The 20,085-nt window shown below is 46.2% G+C and overlaps 1 protein-coding gene across 2 annotated transcripts in view; it reads left to right on the top strand.

The window, feature by feature from the left end:
- MFSD4A (major facilitator superfamily domain containing 4A) overlaps nt 1-20,085 on the top strand; it is a 46,540-nt gene that overhangs the window by 17,344 nt on the left and 9,111 nt on the right. For both annotated transcript variants that reach the window (XM_083444486.1, XM_083444485.1), the window contains exons 2-6: nt 219-417; nt 2,108-2,347; nt 13,362-13,530; nt 16,232-16,347; nt 19,699-19,872. In XM_083444486.1, coding sequence (XP_083300612.1) covers nt 219-417; nt 2,108-2,347; nt 13,362-13,530; nt 16,232-16,347; nt 19,699-19,872 — 898 coding nt within the window. The remainder of the gene's footprint in view (nt 1-218; nt 418-2,107; nt 2,348-13,361; nt 13,531-16,231; nt 16,348-19,698; nt 19,873-20,085) is intronic.

The raw sequence follows: 20,085 nt of genomic DNA, 5'->3' as shown, positions 1-20,085 counted from the left end.
AACATCTTGTTGTACCGGAGGACCAAGTGCTCAACTCTGCTGCTGTTTTTAATCTGCAGAAAACTGTACATTTCTGTTTAGTCCTGTTATAATATATGTGTGTGCGATATAGTTTTTCTTTTGATGCACAATGCCTCAAAGGCTACAGTTGGGTGGTGGGATGTCTATATTTTAAATAACGAAACTGCTTTTTCTCTCTCTCTCTCTTTTTGGTCCAGGTTGGCTCAGTCTCTGTTCGCCCTCTTTGTGTCATCACTTGCGATCTCTGTGGTTTTTGCCATCATCCCAGTCTGCCACAATGTGGTGGTGCTTGCAGTGGTCATGGCCGTGGCTGGCCTGGCCATGGGCTGCATCGACACCCTCTCCAATATGCAGCTGGTGAAGATTTATCAGAAGGACTCTGCTGTCTTCCTGCAGGTTAGACAAGTAACAGGGGGTGGCTGGCCCCCCTTTTTAACTCTCTTTAGATGCTTGGAGATTTTTTTCCCATCTTGAGCCCTTGTTAGGGACCCACACATGTTGGCTGGCCTGGTATCCTTGCGCCCTCCCACCAAGGAAGGAGTTGGCCATCTCCTCTGATTTGTCACACTGAATGTGACCATTAGTGAGGAACTCCTGCCAGCGCTGCCATTTTTTAGCAGAAGAGGAGGGTGAAGGGTATGTTTCTGTTTTCCTGAACACCAGAGGCACTTGGAAAAACTGGCCAGTCTTGCTGCTTTCTTGGGTGGCTCTGGAATCAATGCAGCCAGAAGAAAAGTCCCTACCCTGTCTTTAAACTTGGCAGAACGGTAGGACTCTCCCTAATTCAGGACTAGTGGCCAGAACAATCTGCAGTCACCAATGGCAGGTGCATTTGTGGACCTTTGATCTGTCCTTGTGTCCCAAATCCTTGTTCCTCTCTGTCCACACACACTGTATTTTGTAAGGTTGAATGCTATCCCTATTTTACAGCTAGAATCGTTGAGTCACATCAGGACAGAACCTCTCCTGCTTTCAGCTTAACATTTAATTGTGAAACTGGAAACAGTTTCCAGGCATCACTTTCCAAAAGAAGGTGCAATTTAGCATCAGAATCTAACCCACAGAGTGTTCCTTAGTTGCTTGGATTGTTCCTTCATTGCTGTGCTGCCTCCATGTTCTGCCCATCTTTCACATAGACAGTGAAGATCACCAGCGCATATGTCTTTTGAGAACACAGGAACGGAATGCCCTCTGTAAGCACATCCCATTACCTCACACATGCACAACGTCCTGTGCACAGAAGATGGTGGTGTAGCCACACTTGCATCACCAGTGTCTTCCTGAAGTTATTTGCACCATTAATAATCTCACTCTAAATAAGCAGGTTCAGATATAACTACTCAATTCTGTTTTGGAAGAGTTCATGGTAACACTGAATAGCTGCACAGAAGCTGGTCTGTGTAGGTATTGCCAATTTTGTGTGTCTTGGGGCATCTCTGCACAGCCAATGTCCCCATCCAGGTGCTTTGACATGGACTCGAAGTGGAAGAAGCAGCGCTTTTTTTCTTAAAAAATGCCTAGGGGTACTCTCATTTTCCTACTCATATTGAAATACTGCCCCTCAATGAGGTCAAACTTAGATCCACAAAATGTTTAGGGGTATGCGTCCCCCCAGCAAAAAAGCATGCGAAGAAGTAACCCTGTGGTGCAAAGCTGGCTCCCTTCACACTCACCCAATACTATTGCAGCAGTGACGCCGTCTTAATTGTGCTAGCTGAAGTCCTAGTTCAGACTGTTTGCAGCACATCATATGTCTGCACCTGATAGACGCACAATACGCCAGTCACTTGTATCACAGCAGCAAGAGCGCTTCAGTTGCTGAGGATCACATATAAAATCCTTTGCAGACCTGATGAAATAACACGTTCTAACCCACAAAGGATTTGTGTGCCGTTAAAAGTTGCATGTTGGGAGTTTTTTGGAGATAATGCACCAGTGGTGATGGGAGAAGGCTTGTCCCAGGAAGGATGCTAGAGGGTTCTTACTTGAGGGTTCTTACTGTTAAGGGTTCTAATGTGCTGTCAGAGGTGCTGTGTGTGCCTTGTTGCTGGACATCATAAGGATATTTTCTCATTCCTTTGTGTAGGCCCTTCATTTCTTTGTGGGCTTTGGTGCCCTGCTGAGCCCTCTGATAGCCGACCCTTTTCTCTCGGACACCAACTGCATCCTGACAAACAGCACAGCCACTGGCAGCAGCAACCTCCCTCACATCCGGAAGTCACTCGTCCCCCATCATCCTGGAAACTTGTCACACTACGACCTGCCAACAAAAGGGCTGGTGGTGACGCGGGTGTCTTACGCCTTCTGGATTATGGCTTTGATCAACGTAAGTAGTGACACCCTCCTCCTGGCTGATCGTTCCAGCCCAGCGCTTAAAGTAATTTGACCAGCAGGGCAGTGGGGGGGGGGGGCGGGATGTGTCTCTTGGCTGGCTTCTTCAGAGGAGCCCGCATAAGGCGGTGTGTCAGGGAAAGTAACTTGATTCCACTTTGCACGTCTAAAACCGTTTTTGGTTTTATGTTGGCACCAAATCAGCTCTTCTGTCTCCCTGCCTTCATTGTTCTCTCATTAAAGTGAAATAGTATTGAAAGAAATGGTAACTGCAACAGAATGTGGCAGTGTGGGATGCTGCTGTCCAGGATTTCAGCCACTGTGTTCCATCATTCGTCGTTCTTTCCATTATCCTTTCCCACATCTACCCACACACCCCATGCAGCCAGTCAGCATTCTCAGGCCTCTGGGCTTGTTCAGTTCTCATTGGGCCATTTTGAAAGTCCACACCAGGTTTATTTCTTTTTTAAAAAAATTATACTTCTGCAAATCTTTGGGCTTTAATATTTTATATTTTTTGTATTATGATCAATTAAAAACCACTTTGATACCACCTTTCATTCAAAAATATCAAGGTGGTTTACAGCCATCTGAAATACAAGCTTATTAAGATCAATATTTTTAAAACCACAAACACAATATAGTCAATACTCGGCTAATATCCACCTATTACCAAGCAACACACAGCTACGTTGCCCCCATTAGCATTTCTGACTTCATTTCAGTGGCTAATGGAGGTCCAAAGAGCAAAGAACTGATCAACCACTTTTGAGTGGCAGCACAGGCAGTGATAACCTTGGCCTGGAAAACACTAGAAGGAATTTATTTAGACAGGTTGCACAGACAGGCATGGCAAATCACCCTCCTGGGAAAGTTGACCCTTGTTATGAAGGTCTCTAGGACAAAATGAGCATGACAAACCTATGGTATGATTTATTGTGTACATATACCAAAGGAAACACAGGCAATCACCCCCCTTAGCATATAGAAGGCTTTGGGCATACTGATATCAGGGGCATTGTTGCTTTTCCGCTTTTCTTCCTGCTTTTTCAACTGCCTGTGAGTAGCTTCCAGTCTTCCTGCTGGTTAGCATGAATCAAAGCGGCCTGTGTTGCTTTGGACGTATGGTTGTGTTTCTGTTGGGGTGTGAATGATCTGCACATACATGCATGTGCAAAAGCAGTTGACGTGAAACTCGAGTGCAGTCTTCCCCATCCTGCTGTAGCCTCCAGACTGTGTTGAACGCCATCTCCTGTCAACCCCAGCCAGCATGGCCCATGGTCAGGAATGGTGGGATCTGTAGTTCAGCCAACTTTGGGGGCAAATGCTCTAGAGAGGGGGCACTACAGCCCTGTTCACCAAACTCCTGCCGAGATTCCTCACAAGCCGTAAGTGTGGCAAGCTTTTGTCTGGGAATCAAATGGAGAAGTGGAAGGTTTTCACTGTCTCTGTAAAAGTAGGGATTCTCACAAGTTCCCTTCTCCGGGAAAATTTGGTACTGCAGGCAGAGCCACCCTGTATGCAAGTTAAAAACATGTGATTTCCCCCAAAGAATCTGGGGAATTAAGAGTTTTCCCCTCACACAGCAACAGATCCTAGTACCCTAAACAAATTACGGTTCCCAGGATCTTTTGGGGCAAGTCATGTGCTTTACATGTATGTTAGGTGTACTTTAAATGTATGGTGTGGCTCTGCATCATTGAGTCTCAGCAAATGTGCTTAGTGCAGCCTGGCTAAGCTGGGTGGTAGGAACGCCTCCATCTTGAATATTGTCTTGTATGGTACAGCCTCCACTGTGAGCATTATGCACGTTACAGCTGTCACACATGCCTCTTGGTTTCCAAGATGGTAATACTCACTATGCTTGGTTCATGATGAGAGGTAGGAAAGACTTGGGAGACAAAGGGGAATATTTAAGGAAATGGAAATGCTTTTTAAAGCATCTCTGTTATTAAGGTTTTGCTGGTTTTTGAGTGTCAAGTTCAAGCACAGGCTCTCTCTTCTCTTCTCTTCTCTTCATCCCTCTCTCTATCTCTTCTCCCTATCTCTCTTCTCTCTAGCCTCATTCCCTGTGCTTTGCAGTTAGTTATGAACTAAACCAGTTATTCGAGCTCTGTGAGAAGCAGGGTGAGATTCAGAAATATTACTGCCACGTTACTGAGAAAATATAGGTGTAAACTAAGCAAACAGGACAAGAGTTCACATTTAGCGAAAGGCTTTGTTTTCTTACATCATTGATTTGTGCAGTGTTCACCAGCATGTTTGCTGGTAAGATGCAGATTAACTGTGCCTTCTGCTTATGTGTGTCCTTGGGTTATTGCGCACTTCCCGTTTCCTTGACTGCTGAGAAGATCCAGGGACAGGGCTGCCTGGTTTGGATGAAAGAGCATCTGAAGACACCAGGTGTCTTTGCCTCTATAGTTTTACCTAGAGCAAAAATTACAAACAGCGGGTGTTCCTATGAGGCAGCTGATCTGCTGGCCCACATCACATCTTCAGGGTGAGACTCCCTAAATCAAAAATGGGGTTCCAGCTGTTGCCAAACTACAACTCCCATCATCTCTGGCCATTGTCCATAGCAGCTGGGGCTGGTGGGACTTTGAGTCCAACAGTGTCTGGAGGGCCACAGGTTCCCCATGTCTGCCCTATATCCCAGCTTTAGTGAACTTGTAGTTCATTTTCTTCTCTGAAATATACTCAGAGTCGCAAAGTGATTTCATGCTCTTTATTCAGCTCATAGTGGTGAGGAGGAATGAATGAATGTCCCCTCAAAGTATCTGCTTTATATACATTATTTACACAATGGGCTGCACATGATTGGCTAATTCTGGAATTCTACTGTAAGCCAATCAGGTTGTGGATTCACTTATATCTGGAGCATGATTGGGTGGTTCCTGCTAACCAATCATACTGCTGCATTGTTCTAGGACCAATCAGACTGCTGCATTCTGAATCCTATTGTTCTAGGACCAATCAGACCGCTGCAATTTGGATCCTATTGTTCTAGGACCAACCAGACTGCTGCAGTTTGGATCCTATTCAACTCAGTACATAACATTCTCCATGTGCGCGCTCACACACACCCAGTTTCTCTTGCAAACTGATATCTGTTTGTGTGCAGACACACTTCTTCCCTTTTCTCTTAGCCAGGATGGGGGCAGGTGAAGTCTCTTTCTCCAAGACCTGGTAGGTGTCTCATTCAACCCAGATTTCTGACTGTCTTTTGACCATTCACTTGCAGGAGCCAACTGTTCTGGGCGGAGAGCCAGCAATCTCTGGCTAGTAGCCATAACAATATTGCATTATTAGGTAATTAGTGTCAGCCCCGTCCCCCAAATACATTCAGAATATGTTTCTGAATACATCAGAAATGTATTCTGAATACATTTTGGAGGTATTCTAAAGCAGCATTTTGGTACCAAATTATGACTGAACTTCAGCAGCTGAAGTATTTTTTTCTGGGTAGCATCTCCATAAGTTCTGTTGCTAAAGGGACAGTTGGTTATATTTATTTCCTCCTGATATCATAAGCCTCATCTTTTTAAAGATATCCCATACAATATGCTTGCATAATTTTTTAACACTTCGCAGCCTCTGCAAGGATTTCTAGCCCTTGGGTGGGCGTTGAAACTTCTATTTTCTGCCTTGCCTGTGAAATATTAGAACCACCTGCTTGTATGCCAGATCTGATGTAGTCAAGCTAAACATATGGGGCTGGTTGGATAAGGAGGACATGAATGTTCTCTGCCTAAAGAGGAGGCTGGTGAAAAACTCCAGCCTGAGATTCTGCAAAATGCAACAGAAGCACTATAACCAGGTTCAGTAAAAAGTGCAAAATCTCTGGTCACAGAGGAAAGAACAGGTGAAAAATGGGCATCAACAGTCAACATATTACATGGAGTTTATTAAAATGATGTGAATTATGTAGTTTCTCTTTAGCAGGGCAGTTTACAATATATAAAACATAAAAATATGTAAGATAGTGACAAACAAAAACAGTTTAGAAGGCCACTGATTGCTTAATTAGCCCATGGCCTGGTTGTAGAGGAACGTTTTTGCCTGACACCTAAAGATATGTAACGAAGGTGCCAGGTGAGCCTGCCTGGGGACAGCATCCCACAAGCAGGAAGCCACCCCAGAAAAGGCCTGTCCTCATATTGCCGCCCTTTGTGGAGGAGGCACGTGAAGAAGAGCCTCAGATGATGGTTGCAAGGTCCGGTTAGGCTCAAGACACAGGAACTACTGAATACCATTGCTCAGGGAAGACAATATTGCATTGGATAGCTCCTGCATCTAGCAGAGCCTTTGCACAGCAGCTTTTGAGACAGAGCAGTTGTATCTGATAAGTGGGTTCTTAAAATTTCAGCAGTGGTACTCTTAAAGGTCCACAGTCATTCTTAAATTTCCTGAGTGCTGGTTTTGGGCAAGGTTTGTGTGTAAGTTCATGAACCCTCTCCCCTGGTTATAGAAACGAGCAGTTGCAGCACTCTTAAAACAGGCCCTGGCTAAAGGGAGAACCTCCCGCCCCATGAACTCAGAGACTTTGTCATAGTTGGCACCTGAGCACGGAAACACTTGACAGCTCTGCTGAAAATGGTTACGTTTTGCTTCCTGTTACACCAATCTGTTGAGTAATAGAACCTGGAGGTGAATGCAGCAGGTGACAGCAAAAAGAGCAACTGGGCTCATCTCAATGTGTTGCGTGAACAGGCAAGTCCTCCTCTGTGCCGGCTGATGTGCAATTCAAGGCGAGTCTTTGGGGGCCTTTCTAAAAATGGACCCTTGTCCCAAAGGCTTTTGTTTGTTGAAGCAATGGATATGGCCATATGTTGGTAATGAAGTAATGAAGAAAACAAGGGACTTTTTAAAAACTGGGATGATAGTCCATAGAAATCTCTGTGTTTGGGGAACTCAGAAGTTTATACAGTCATACCTTGGAACTCGGACATTTTTGCTCCTGAATGCCACAAACCTGTTCCAGTTTGCGAATGTTCTTTTGGAACCCAAAGGTCTGATGGGACTTCTGCGGCTTCTGATCGGCTACAGGAGCTTCCTGCAGCCAATCAGAAGCTGCGATTTGGTGTTCGAATGTTTTGGAAGTCGAACGGACTTCCGGAATCGATTCCGTTCAACTTCCAAGGTAGGACTGCATCTATATCTATAACCTCACTTCTTATGGGGATATACTATATCTGGGCTATTTTCCTGAAGGCCAAACACGCTAATAAACTGGGTGCATTGTGCTGAAAAATATGCCCACATATTGGTAGAGGCACCTTGAAATGGGATCATGACTCTTTTAGAATTGGGACAGAGGGCAGGAGGTACAAAGGAGGGTGGGGGTGCTAGTCTTCTGCTTACAGTAGACAAACGAGGCAAGATTTGTACTGTTTTATACAGTGGACGCTTGGGTTGTGAACGTGATCTGTACGGGATGCACGTTCGCAACCCGTTTCTGCGCAGGTTGTGATTCTGTGCTTCTGCGCATGCGCACAGCGCAATTTAGCATTTCTGCGCAGGCGCAACCGCCGAAACCTGGAAGTAACCTGTTCCAGTACTTCTGGGTTTCGGCGGTCCGTAACCCGAAAAAAATGCAACCTGAAGCGGCTGTAACCCGAGGTATGACTGTACTAGCAGCAAGCTTGTTCATGAGCAAGCCTGGACGTAGAGCACTAAATAAAAACAAATGGGTGATGGGTCAAGGGATATAATGGGAGAGGACCAGTTCAGTGTGAGAGCATCTGCCTTGCATGCAGAAGGTCCCAGGTTCAATCCCTGGCTTCTCCTTTCCTCTAATAGTTGTTTGATATGCAGAGATTTATCAAATGAAGATATTCCGGAGCTGGCTGTAGGAAAAGGTTCACTTGCCAAATTTTCCGTGACAGACTGCTGTAAATAGCACAGGAGCAGGGTCAGAAGAAAAAGCTGGCAACTGAAGTTGCATCACTCAGCCCCTGATGATCACCTGAAAACTACCCAGTTCAAGGCACCCTTAGATCTGTGTGTGTGTGTGTGTGTGTGTTTATCGTGTCCAATGTGCATGGCTGAACACCATTAGTGTTTTTAAAATTTTGGTGTGTGATTTACTCCTAGCGGCAGATATGTGAGATGTTCAGAAGAGCAAAGTCACCCAAGTGTGAAACTGCTAGTTTTGTTAGAGGCAAAGACCTACTTACTTAAATACTGTTATACTTTTCAGATCAGATCAAACTAGTTGTTTGGACCATATGCCAGCAATAACAATAAATACTTGTTATACGGCATACCGAATGTGAATTCATAAGCTAACCCACTGCATCCACAGGATAGCAAAACCTCTTAGATGAGCATTCTCTGTCGCAAAGACATATGATAGGTAGAGCCACCTTTTCCGTGACCTTTTCCATCAATGCACTGGCTGGGTTTTGCTTCGCATTGTGGGCAGAGCATTTAGCCATGAAATGATTTTGCTGTTTGTTTAGGCTGGTGAGGCCTGTGCCAAGGCCTCGCATTAAACAGTGTACCAGGAGGTCTAGTATATTACCCCAAAGCAAGCATGCCGAGTTGTGAGATCCTGTAATAAAATGCCTTGGCCCTGCCTGTGTGTATCTTGGCAGATGAACCCAGCTGTGGAAGCCAAACAAGCTCATCAGCACCATTCAGCCTCCTCCCCCCCCCCCCTTTTCTTAAAGGTGAAAAACACAAGCAGATATTGAAAAGGGGTCGTTGTGCCTGTGAAACACTTGGATGGACTTAGAAGAGGGATTTCACCCAAGCATAGTATTCAGTTGTCATCTGAGATTGTGCTACAATAAATCTGTTAAGTCTTTCAGAGGCCACAATACTATTTTATTTTCCTTTTTTTAACAAAGAAAAGGAAAGAGTTGCCTGCATGGAAGCTTCACTCCCTCAAGTGGAGGCACAGCTCCCTTGCCCCAGATGTTTTGAGTGGGGGTTGTGCTTATTCAGGAGGGGAGAGGAAAGCACTCTGCCCATGCTCAGTAACATTTGTTGCTTTTTCTTAACATTTGGATGCCTTCATACCAAGTCTGAGCTCAACTTCGCAAGCTGCATTTTTGCACTTGGAACTTTGCAAAATAAAAATTGCATTTGCAAAACTGATCCTTCCACCTGTGTGTTTCCAATTGGGTTGATCTGTGGATTGTTTCTCCTCACCTGCAACATGGCTGCCCCAGCACCACTATTGCAGAAGGCAATGGTGCTCCCACTGTCTGGGAGATAGAATGCCACCTGCACATTTCCCCTTGAGTTCAGGGTAGAAATTGGCTGAAGCCATGTGCTCCTTATCCTGCCATGTGGCGTGACAGTTCAAATGCTGGACTAGATGTAAAGGACCCCTGGGCGGTTCAGTCAAAGACAACTATGGGGTTGCGGCGCTCATCTTGCTTCAGGCCAAAGGAGCCAGAGTTTGTCCGCAGAAAGCTTTCCAGGTCATGTGACCAGCATGACTAAACTGCTTATGGCGCAACGGGACACCATGATGGAAATCAGAGTGTACGGAAACGCCATTTACCTTCATGCCACAGTGGTACCTATTTATCTACTTGCACTGGTGTGCTTTTAAACTGCTAGGTTGGCAGGAGCTGGGACAGAGCAAAGGGAGCTCACCCCATCACACGGATTCAAACTGCCGACCTTCTGATCGACAAGCCCAAGAGGCTCAGTCACCTGATCCCAGATGACACCCATATTCAAATCTTCATTTGTTAATGAGGCTGGGGGGGCAGGAAGATCTTGAGCCTATCAGTCAAAACTACAAAGCAGGTCTGTTGGAGGCTAAACTGAGAAGGGAAGAGAACACTGTGCAGTGTTCTTGGAGGCAGGGTAGGATGGAAATGAAATAAATACATAAATCACAGCCCTCTGCATTATAAAATTGCTTTGGGCATAGTTTTATGGAAAAGCAGGACCAAACAACAACTCCTCTTGACTAAATATTGATTTCTCAATAAATACATGATAAGTACCCACACTCTTCTGAGAGAAGCTGTCTGTGCAGGTATGCAGGCTTTAGATCTCATTTGTTCTCATAGCTCCACCAGCAATAGCCCCAAATTTCTCTTTAAGTTTTAATTCCTGGAAAAGGAGGATATATGGCAACCATAGAATGCATTCTGCAGCTTTGGTGATACTTCTGAAGTTCTGGTACAGTAAGCCCATAACCTACACACATTGAACGTGTGCATTCAGTTTTACGTGCATGGCAAAAAGGAATTTAAAAGGATTGGGGTTCCGGGGGAAATGACGTTGGCAATCAGAGCTGCCATTGCACCCAATGAATTTTGACTCTACACAATTTGGGCTTTAGGCGCGATCCACAGAATGTAACCTCTGGGTAAGTTGCGGGCTCACTGTAATTGTGGATCAGGATCAAAGTTCTGAGTGGGGTTTTCAGCGTCCTGACTGTTGGCTGATAGTGGGAACTTTCCAGGGATGTGTGCAGAAACTTTCACCCCAAGGAATTCTGGCAGTTGCAGTTTCAGGGCTCAGAATGTGGCTTGCATGGGCAAAAGTTGTGCCAGGTGCCCGCTGCGAAATGAACCATGCAGATCTAGCAGACAGTAGTGCTGAAGGTTCCATTGGGGTCACTTTTCCCCCCTAAGAGCAGCATCTGATATTTCAGCATAGTTAATATGGCTCGGATTCCCAGTAGTGTTTGCTGCTCTATAGGCAGAAAAGGAGCTTGGGCCGACAACAGATTAGCAGACATTGGAGGTGCATCACAAGCTACTGAATGCTACCTTTAAAAATTATCATTTCAGCTTTACTGCACCAGCACTTAAAACAGAAGCAGGAGACGGTTGTGCGTGTAGGGTTTGTGTGTGTGTGATATCTGTGGACTGTAATATCTGAAGGCTGGGCTGCATGTGTTCTCTCTAATTTGGTTTTGTTTATTTTTAGAGGAGCTAGCAGAAGAAAAGCTGTAGCAAAGATTCTAATTACCATTTTCTTGCCTTTGAACTGGACTAACGTGCTGACCCAGTTAAGCAAATCACGGCAATTCTGGGATAATCTTCCAACCTTTGCTCACAAAGGTGACACTCTGGATGAGATTCCTCTTCACATATTTAATTCTCTGTGTTCATTAAAATCCAATCCTTCCATTCGTCTTGAGTTTTCCATTCTTGGGAGCCTGAGATTGATTTCCTCATTTTATTCTGGAGGATTGCGACAACTTGTGTGCAATTCAGAGACCAAATCTTATTTATATCCACAGGGATCCCACAAGATGATTAATAGGGATATTTTGTATTCTACTTAAATGTTTGATAGTGCTTTCCCCCAGCCAGAACTCCTTTGCAGCATTTGCAAACAAGGTGACTATTGCCATTTCGCAGAGGGCAAAGTAAAGGCTGAGACAGTAGGGGAAATACAGGATACCGGCCTTATACATGTCTAGCCTGCTGTTCTCCCAAAGGGCAGCGTGAGGTCTGTTTATTCTGCTCTGATTTTCGTGGCCATTAACGCAAACTGCTCCTGACCTCCGGAAGGATTCTAACTATTAGGGGAAAACGTTTTTCTTCCATGGGACCGAACTGGCTGTTCTTGTTCCTATTGTTCTGTGAACAATGGAGGGCTCTTAAATGAATTCAGCTGAGGAGGGGGAATCAAGAGGGAGCAAATGCTCCATACATTGAAAGAATACCTCCAGCCAACAAAAACCAGGAAATGTGCACTTGCAGCTCCTGCTCATTCACAGAGGAGAGCAAAAACAATATATGCGAAACCAGCTGTTAATGACAGACGACCTGGCTTCTGCCATCAGTCTGGTGGGGAGAGGAGGAAGACGGCTTCATTTATTTCTTTCATACCCCACCACCATCCCACACATGAAAGAATACACCCCAGCAGATATTAACTAAAAGTAAGCACTGTGACATTTCAGAGTTTTAAATTCATATGTTCTGTTTTGGAACCTCAGAGGAACAGCAGAGGGCGCTGCTTCTGTGTACCTGAACACAGAATTACAGTACACAGCGATCTCTACAGTAAAGCAGGACTGAACTGTCCCATGTGAAAGCTTAGGGAACGCCTGTTCAGATTTGTGGGGAGAGAGGCAAGGAGACACAGTGGCTTGTAAGCCCTTCCTTTCTAAATGTGTAGCTTCTCAAGGCAGTTTGGGTTGGACGCAAACGCTGTGGGCATCTGTGCTGCTCGCCTACCATCTGCTGGCAGAGCAAGAAATGGCACTGCATTCTGGACGTCAAAATATCAACTGAAAACGGGTGTATTCTTTATAACTCACAGGGAAAGTTAGGTTTTAAAAAAGGGAATGAGCCATTTAGTGGTGGTGAGCTGTGGGAGGAGGTTTTTCCGGAAGATGTCTGAAATGTTATGTTCCAGGACAGGGCTAAGGAACCTTCCTTCCTTCCTTCCTTCCTTCCTTCCTTCCTTCCTTCCTTCCTTCCTTCCTTCCTTCCTTCCTCTCTCTCTCTCTCTCTCTCTCTCTCTCTCTCTCTCTCTCTGTCTCTCTTCTTACGCAGTGGGTGGGGGTGTTATTGTTACAAAACTGTTGATTTTAAAGATTTATAGCCCACATTTCATCAATCCAGCTACAAGCAATGTTGCTGGAATCGCAGCTCCAGTGCCAGACTTGGATCTGGGAGGCCTGGGTTCAAGTCCTTGCTCAGCGATGAAACTCACTGGGTGGCCTTGGGCCAGTCACTGCCTCTCAGCCTCGCCTACCTCACAGGATAAAACAGGGAGAGGAGAGTCATGAACATCACCTTGAGCCTCCTTGGAGGGAAAAAGTGATATCTAAACACAACAGAGAAATAACTCCAGTCATTCCTGACCATTGGCCATGCCAGCTGGGACTGGCGGGAGCTCAGTGGCATTTGGAGGTGCAAAGGTTTACAAGCTCTAGCTTTTAAGACGTGCCCTGCATAAATAAAAAATCTGAGCCAACAGCAGCCCCCTCCCGTGGAGAAGGGCAGGAATCAACCCTAGGGGTTGAAAATTGTTAGAAGACGCACAACTGACTTTTCTTTTTGCCTGTTGTTCTGCAGCTCCCAGTCCCCTTTGCGGTCTTCCTGCTGCTCTACAAAGAGAGGCTGGTGCCTTGGTGTCAAAGCGGCAGCCCCCCACTACTGCCTGCAGATGAGCTGGCACTGGAAACGCGGATAGCCGACCGGGATGACTCTTCCACCTCCTCGCCAAGAACTCAGCCAGAAATAGGTGAGAGCTGCCAATCCGGGCTGTGCATGCAGAGCCCATTACCATGGTATCACAGCCCTCTTCTCTCCACAGGTTGTAGCGAGAGGGTGTGTTGTTTTGCTGCGGGAAAGGGATGAAGCAAAGCACAGAGCGAAATATTCTGCATTAAGCTTCCCAGGTTTTTCTTTGTCTGTGGCTACTGCCTTGATGGCTGTGTTCTACCTCCTCCAACAGAGAAAGTGTGCTTCTGGCCAGAAACTGCAGGAGGGCAAAGGGCTGCCAAGCTCAGGTCCTACTTGTGAGCTCCCCATGGGTGGCCACTGAGACAGCAGCATAGCAAACCCTGCTGGTGCGTGGGGCGGAACATTTTAAGAGAGCGCCGAAAGTGGTAAAAGCCGTCAAGCTTTTTTGGGAGAACATTGCCAAAACTTGCTCAGCTGGCTTTTTGAGGGAGAAACACTGGCTTCACAGCCCCCCCCCAGCACCCTGCCACCACCCACCAGTGCAAAGGCTGAGCAGCATCAACAAGACCCCCGCTGCCCCTCCGGTCTCTTTGGGGCTTCCTCCACCCTCACTGAGGTCCTCTTCAGGCTCTGTCTCCTCATGAGCCGCAAAGACTTTTCAGCTCTCTCCTGCCATTTCTGGGTTTGAATTGGATCATTTAATAATAATAATAATAATAATAATAATAATAATAATAATAATAATAATAATTTATTATTTATACCCCGCCCATCTGGCTGGGCCTCCCCAGCCACTCTGGGCGGCTTCCATAGAAACCAAAAATACAGTAAAATATCACGTTAAAAACTTCCCTAAACAGGGCTGCCTTAAGATGTCTTCTGAATGTCAGGTAGTTGTTTATCGCTTTGACATCTGATGGGAGGGCGTTCCACAGGGTGGGCACCACTACTGAGAAGGCCCTCTGCCTGGTTCCCTGTAGCTTTGCTTCTCGCAATAAGGGAACCGCCAGAAGGCCCTCGGCGCTGGACCTCAGCGTCCGGTGGGCAGAACGATGGGGGTGGAGACGCTCCTTCAGGTATACTGGACCGAGGCCGTTTAGGGCTTTAAAGGTCAGCACCAAAACTTTGAATTGTGCTCGGAAACATACTGGGAGCCAATGTAGGTCTTTCAAGACCGGTGTTGTATGGTCTCGGCAGCCGCTCCCAGTCACCAGTCTAGCTGCCGCATTCTGGATTAGTTGTAGTTTCCGAGTCACCTTCAAAGGTAGCCCCATGTAGAGTGCATTGCAGTAGTCCAAGCGGGAGATAACTAGAACATGGTTTAATTATTTCCTGGCGCCGCATGTATACGCGGTTGCGTACAAGTCGATCACGCATAAGTTGAGGGAATGCCTCTACAGGGGGTTGGACTAAATGGGCCACTGGACCTGATCCACCAGGATCTTCTTATGCTCTTATCTTCTGAAATGTTCATGGACAAGTAAGTCAAACACATGGAAACAGTATTTTGGAAACTGAAAAGGCTTGAGTACTGAGAACCCTATTTGTGCTATCAGCTACATAGTTCTGGATATGTTCCCAGAACACATATAAAACTAAGGAAGACAAATCAGTCCAAATAGGTTGAATCCTGTTGATCCTAGAATATCGTACATTATTTGCCCTTGGCTTCTGTTTAGTATTAGCTCTGTAGGCAATGAATTGAAATCGCTGGGGGCAGGTTTCTCTGCTGGCGTTTACCCAGGACTCAGCTATACAGCTGCAAATAAAACGTTTTGAATCTGTTTTAAGTGCAATATAAAATGTGACACTAGATGGCGATCGTGAGCCTTATATAAAATTCAATGTATTTTCAAAAATGCTTTTTTAAAAAAGCATTTTCAGAATGATTTTTATATGTTTGTAGATTCCACCCCAGTTTGTAGCAGAGAAGGAATGTCGGTGTGATTGCAAAAGCTCCTCTCCTGTCCTGCATTTAATACCAGCCTTTGTTCCGGTCCATGTTAAGGCCTTTGCCAAATTGGGAATGATGTTTTGTGCCCACTCTGCCCTCCTAGCAAGGAAGGTGTTTCCTTCTGGGCCAAGGCATCTGTTTCCCTGCATTGCGATAACTCCCATGAGCAAAAGGGAGGCAATGATCTCACACACAGAGTGGTTTGAAGATGAAAAGCAGCCTGTCTTTCTGCCAGGAAGGTTATTACTGGAACTCTGAAAGAAGCAACTTCTGTGCGCCTTCTAAAAATGTCTCCTTTATTTATTTGGTGGCTTTTGCTGTGGTGTGTAGCAGCTTACATATGCATTTGCCCATATGCATCAAGAATGCCAGGTGTTGCATATTTCTGTCGTTTTCTATGCACACACACTGGGATGCATTTATATACATGCAAACATTTCTGGCTGCTCTTAACCCCACAAGCCATGCAGCAATGATATGGAACACATTATTATTATTATTATCATTATTTATTAAATTTGTATACTGCTTTTCATCTGAATATCACAGGACATTTTACAACGTAAAAAAAATTTGAAAACACAAAATACATAATAAAAGCAAAAGCAAAATAAACCAATAGCCCGTCTCCCACAGACACATTGGATGGTTTGGAGGGTAGACACAATACTTTAGTCATAAACTTGTTGCTGAACTCTGGAGCCTGTTCTGGGGCAAATCTTTGCTGCAGAGAGAGAGAGAGAGAGACCATTTGGGTACCCAAGAAGCTTCACTACTCTTGTGTGCTATTGTTTTCTCTACCCAGGGCATGAGGACCTCTTCGGATGCTGCCAAAGCAAGAACTTCATAGGAGCTCCTTGCTCTTACTTTGCTGTCCATGTGATGGGTGCCCTTCTCCTCTTTATGACTGATGGGATCCTGGTAAGAGCAACAATTGAGGAGTCAGTGTCAGACCTACCCAATTTGCACTACTGGGGCACTCCAGATTCACTAGAATGGGCTGTCTTTTACTTGAGCTGTGTAGCTTGGCTTGAGTGCTCATGGAGAGCTTTCAGCTAAAAACTTGTCTCCCTCCGCCCAGCTGGTACTGCCTGCTGGTTCACTCTTAGTAGCATTGCTTTAGTCCAAAGCTCGTGGTCTTTTCTGCCTTCTTTTGACTGCATCTCACCTAAGAGTATGAGGAATTGGCCCTTTGTTTAATTGGGCTGTTCGCCCAAGATTGGCACTGCAGTTGCTCTCTTACACTATATGTTGAATTCTCACCCACTTAAAGTTGAGGACCACCCCACCACCACACACCTTTTACAATTTTATCCTGTAAGCCTTTCATGGCCTGAGAGTGTTAAATGTGGTGACCTATAGCAGGCAGGCACTCTTAAAACCACAAGAAACAAGGCCCAGAGAATTGTAACCACTATTGGCTGATCTCTGGATCCATTCCAGTCCGGCTTCCGCGCTGGTCATGGGACCGAGACGGCTCTGGTCGCCCTAACAGATGATCTCCGCAGGCAGCTGGATCAAGGCGGGTCGGGGCTGCTGATTCTTCTAGACCTGTCAGCAGCCTTCGACATGGTCGATCACGAACTCCTGGACCACCGCCTTGCCGACGTGGGGATCCAGGGCACAGTCCTTCAATGGCTGCGCTCGTTTCTCTCCGGTCGGGGACAGAGGGTGGCGCTTGGGGGGGAATTGTCATCCCGCCACTCCTTGGTGTGTGGAGTGCCCCAGGGTGCAATACTCTCCCCGATGCTTTTTAACATCTTTATGCGCCCCCTCGCCCAGCTTGTCCGGAGTTTTGGGCTGGGCTGCCATCAGTATGCTGATGACACCCAACTCTATCTGTTGATGGATGGCCACCCTGACTCGGCCCCAGACACACTGATCAGATGCTTGGAAGCTGTGGCTGGATGGTTACGTGGGAGCCGGTTGAAGTTAAATCCTTCGAAGACAGAGGTCCTCTGGCTGGGACGGGACGATATGGGATTTAGGGGGCAACTCCCATCTCTAGCGGGGGTGCAATTAGTGCCAGCACCGTCCGTTAAGAGTTTGGGTGTAATCTTCGACACCTCCCTCTCCATGGAGGCGCAGATTGCAGCTATAACAAAGGCAGCATTTTTTCATCTCCGCCAAGCTAAGCAGTTGGCTCCTTACCTCTCTCGCCCTGACCTAGCCACTGTGATCCATGCGACGGTCACCTCCAGACTAGATTATTGTAACTCACTCTACGTGGGGCTGCCCTTGAGACTGACCCAGAAACTCCAGAGGGTGCAGAATGCCGCAGCGAGACTCCTTACAGGGTCTTCACTGCGAGATCACATTCATCCGGTGCTATACCAGCTGCACTGGCTCCCAGTGGAGTACAGGATCAGGTTTAAGGTGCTGGTTTTAACCTTTAAAGCCCTATACGGCCTAGGACCCTCGTACCTACGGGACCGCCTCTCCTGGTATGCCCCACAGAGAAACCTACGCTCGTCAAATAAAAACATCCTGAAGGTCCCAGGCCTCAGAGAGGTTAGGCTGGCCTCAACGAGAGCCAGGGCTTTCTCGGCTGCGGCTCCAATCTGGTGGAACGCTCTGTCACAAGAGACTAGGGCCCTGCGGGACCTGACATCTTTCCGCAGAGCCTGCAAGACAGAGTTGTTCCACCAGGCCTTTGGTCAGGTCCCAGCCTGACTCCCTCCTCTGGCAACCTGCACAGAATTTTGCTCAACGGTTGCCATTAATTTGACTTTAATTAATTTTTATAATGGAATGTTTTTAGAATGTTTGATTATTTGATTGTCTGATTATTTAATTGTTGTTAGCCGCCCTGAGCCCGGCTTCGGCTGGGGAGGGCGGGATATAAATAAAATTTATTATTATTATTATTATTATTCAAATGTCCCTTCTTTGGGCAGGTTGGTGGAGTGACTGCTTTTCTAGTCAACTTCAAGCACTCATTATCTATTTGAGTCTGGATTCTGACTTTGATTGGGAACTGAAACTGCCAGGGTTGCCCTGATAAATGACTTCTGCTAGGAGAGGATGGGGGGAATGCAATGTAATTCTGTTGATTCTACTAAATCGCTCAGCAGTGCTCAATACCATTGGCCATGGTTTCCTTCTAGATAGGGTTTCTGAGTTTGGGATTGGGGATGGATGTTCCACTCCTACCTGGAGGGCCCATTCTGGAAGGCAGAATTGCAAGACCGGCCCACGGCATTGTGGGTGCAGAGGTCCCTCGGGGATCCATTCTGTTCCCCCAAGATGTTACGGCATTTTTATGAAGGCGTTTGAATGAAGTTGGGTGTCACTGCACAGTGAAGTCCTTCATCTCTGTCTCTTCCAGCCGAATTGGAAGAAGTGTTTATCTGGGGTTTGGAAGCACTAATTGACACTCAGTCCTGATAAGACAGAGGTGTGCTGTGTGGGTCAGCAGTTTGTCTGCCCAGGGAGGTGGTGTTCAACCAATTTTGCTGAGGATTGTACCCTCTGTGAAGGATAAGGTGCCAGTGTGGGAGTGCTGTTAGATTCATCTTAATCTCTTGGGCCTCCAGGGTCACGAGTTCCTTCTGTTGGTTGTGGCTAATCCACCAGCTGCAGTCCTTCCTGAGTAGATACAATCTTGATGCCCTGGTAACATTGGGTGGGCTGCATGGAGCTGCCTTTGAAAACTGTTCAGAAATTGCAGCTAGCACAGCACACTAACTTGGTTTCCTGACATGGACTGAGTGAAGAGCTCACATCTGGCTGCACTGAAACACCATCCCTGGCTTCCAATGAGATTTAAGGTGCTGGTCTTAACTCTTAAAGCCCTTCATGGCTTAGGACTCAAATGTTTTGTGGGATTGCCTTGTCCCATCTCAATCTGTTCATTCGCCGACATCCCCATCACAGGCCCCTGCTGTCTGAAGTGTGGTGCGTGGTTACGGCACAGATGGAGGGCCTTTTCCGTGATGGCTCCTCATCCTTGGAATGCCCTTTTCAAGGAAGCCCACCCATAGACCTCATGACTAAAACTTAGGTGCCAGGCAAAAGCATTTCTGTTTCCCCCAGGCTTTTCAGAACTGCTAAGGCAAGCATTCTTAAACGCTAAAAAGTAAAATAATTTTAAATGCACTGTTGTGATTTCAGTTTAATTTTGTATATTGGTTCACATGTGTTAGTAAACCAATTATTTTACATTATGCTTTTTCATTTCTTTTTACTGTGTGTGTGTCCTGGGAATATAGATCTAGATTGGAGGTTTGTGTGATATATAGATTATGTAAGTAAATCTGGTCTCTCCTGCAGGGCGAGTATTCTGGGTTTGTGTACAGCTACGCCGTGGAGGAACCACTCTCCGTGGGACACAAGGTGGCTGGTTACTTGCCCAGCCTCTTCTGGGGATTCATCACTCTGGGCCGCCTTATCTCCATCCCTGTGTCCTACAGAATGAAGCCAGCAACTATGGTTTTCATCAATGTGGTATGGCGATATCTTCTTCCTCTCCCTCTCTTCCAAGGTAGCAGAGAGGCTTATTCTGGCTATGGCGTGTCTGGCAGACCAGTAACATGGATATAACCAGCGACTGGCACCCTCATTTGGAAGCAAGAGCGTATTATTCTTACAGCTGAGGGCAATGCAAGCAAATTGGTTAGAGCAGGAATGGGAAACCTGTGGCCCTTCAGACATCATTGG

This window comes from Podarcis tiliguerta, assembly GCF_965153285.1.
Source record: "Podarcis tiliguerta genome assembly, chromosome: 6".
NCBI classification, from domain to species: domain Eukaryota; kingdom Metazoa; phylum Chordata; class Lepidosauria; order Squamata; family Lacertidae; genus Podarcis; species Podarcis tiliguerta.
The sequence above is the reverse complement of the archived record's forward strand: the minus strand, read 5'-3'. Positions and strand labels throughout refer to the sequence as shown.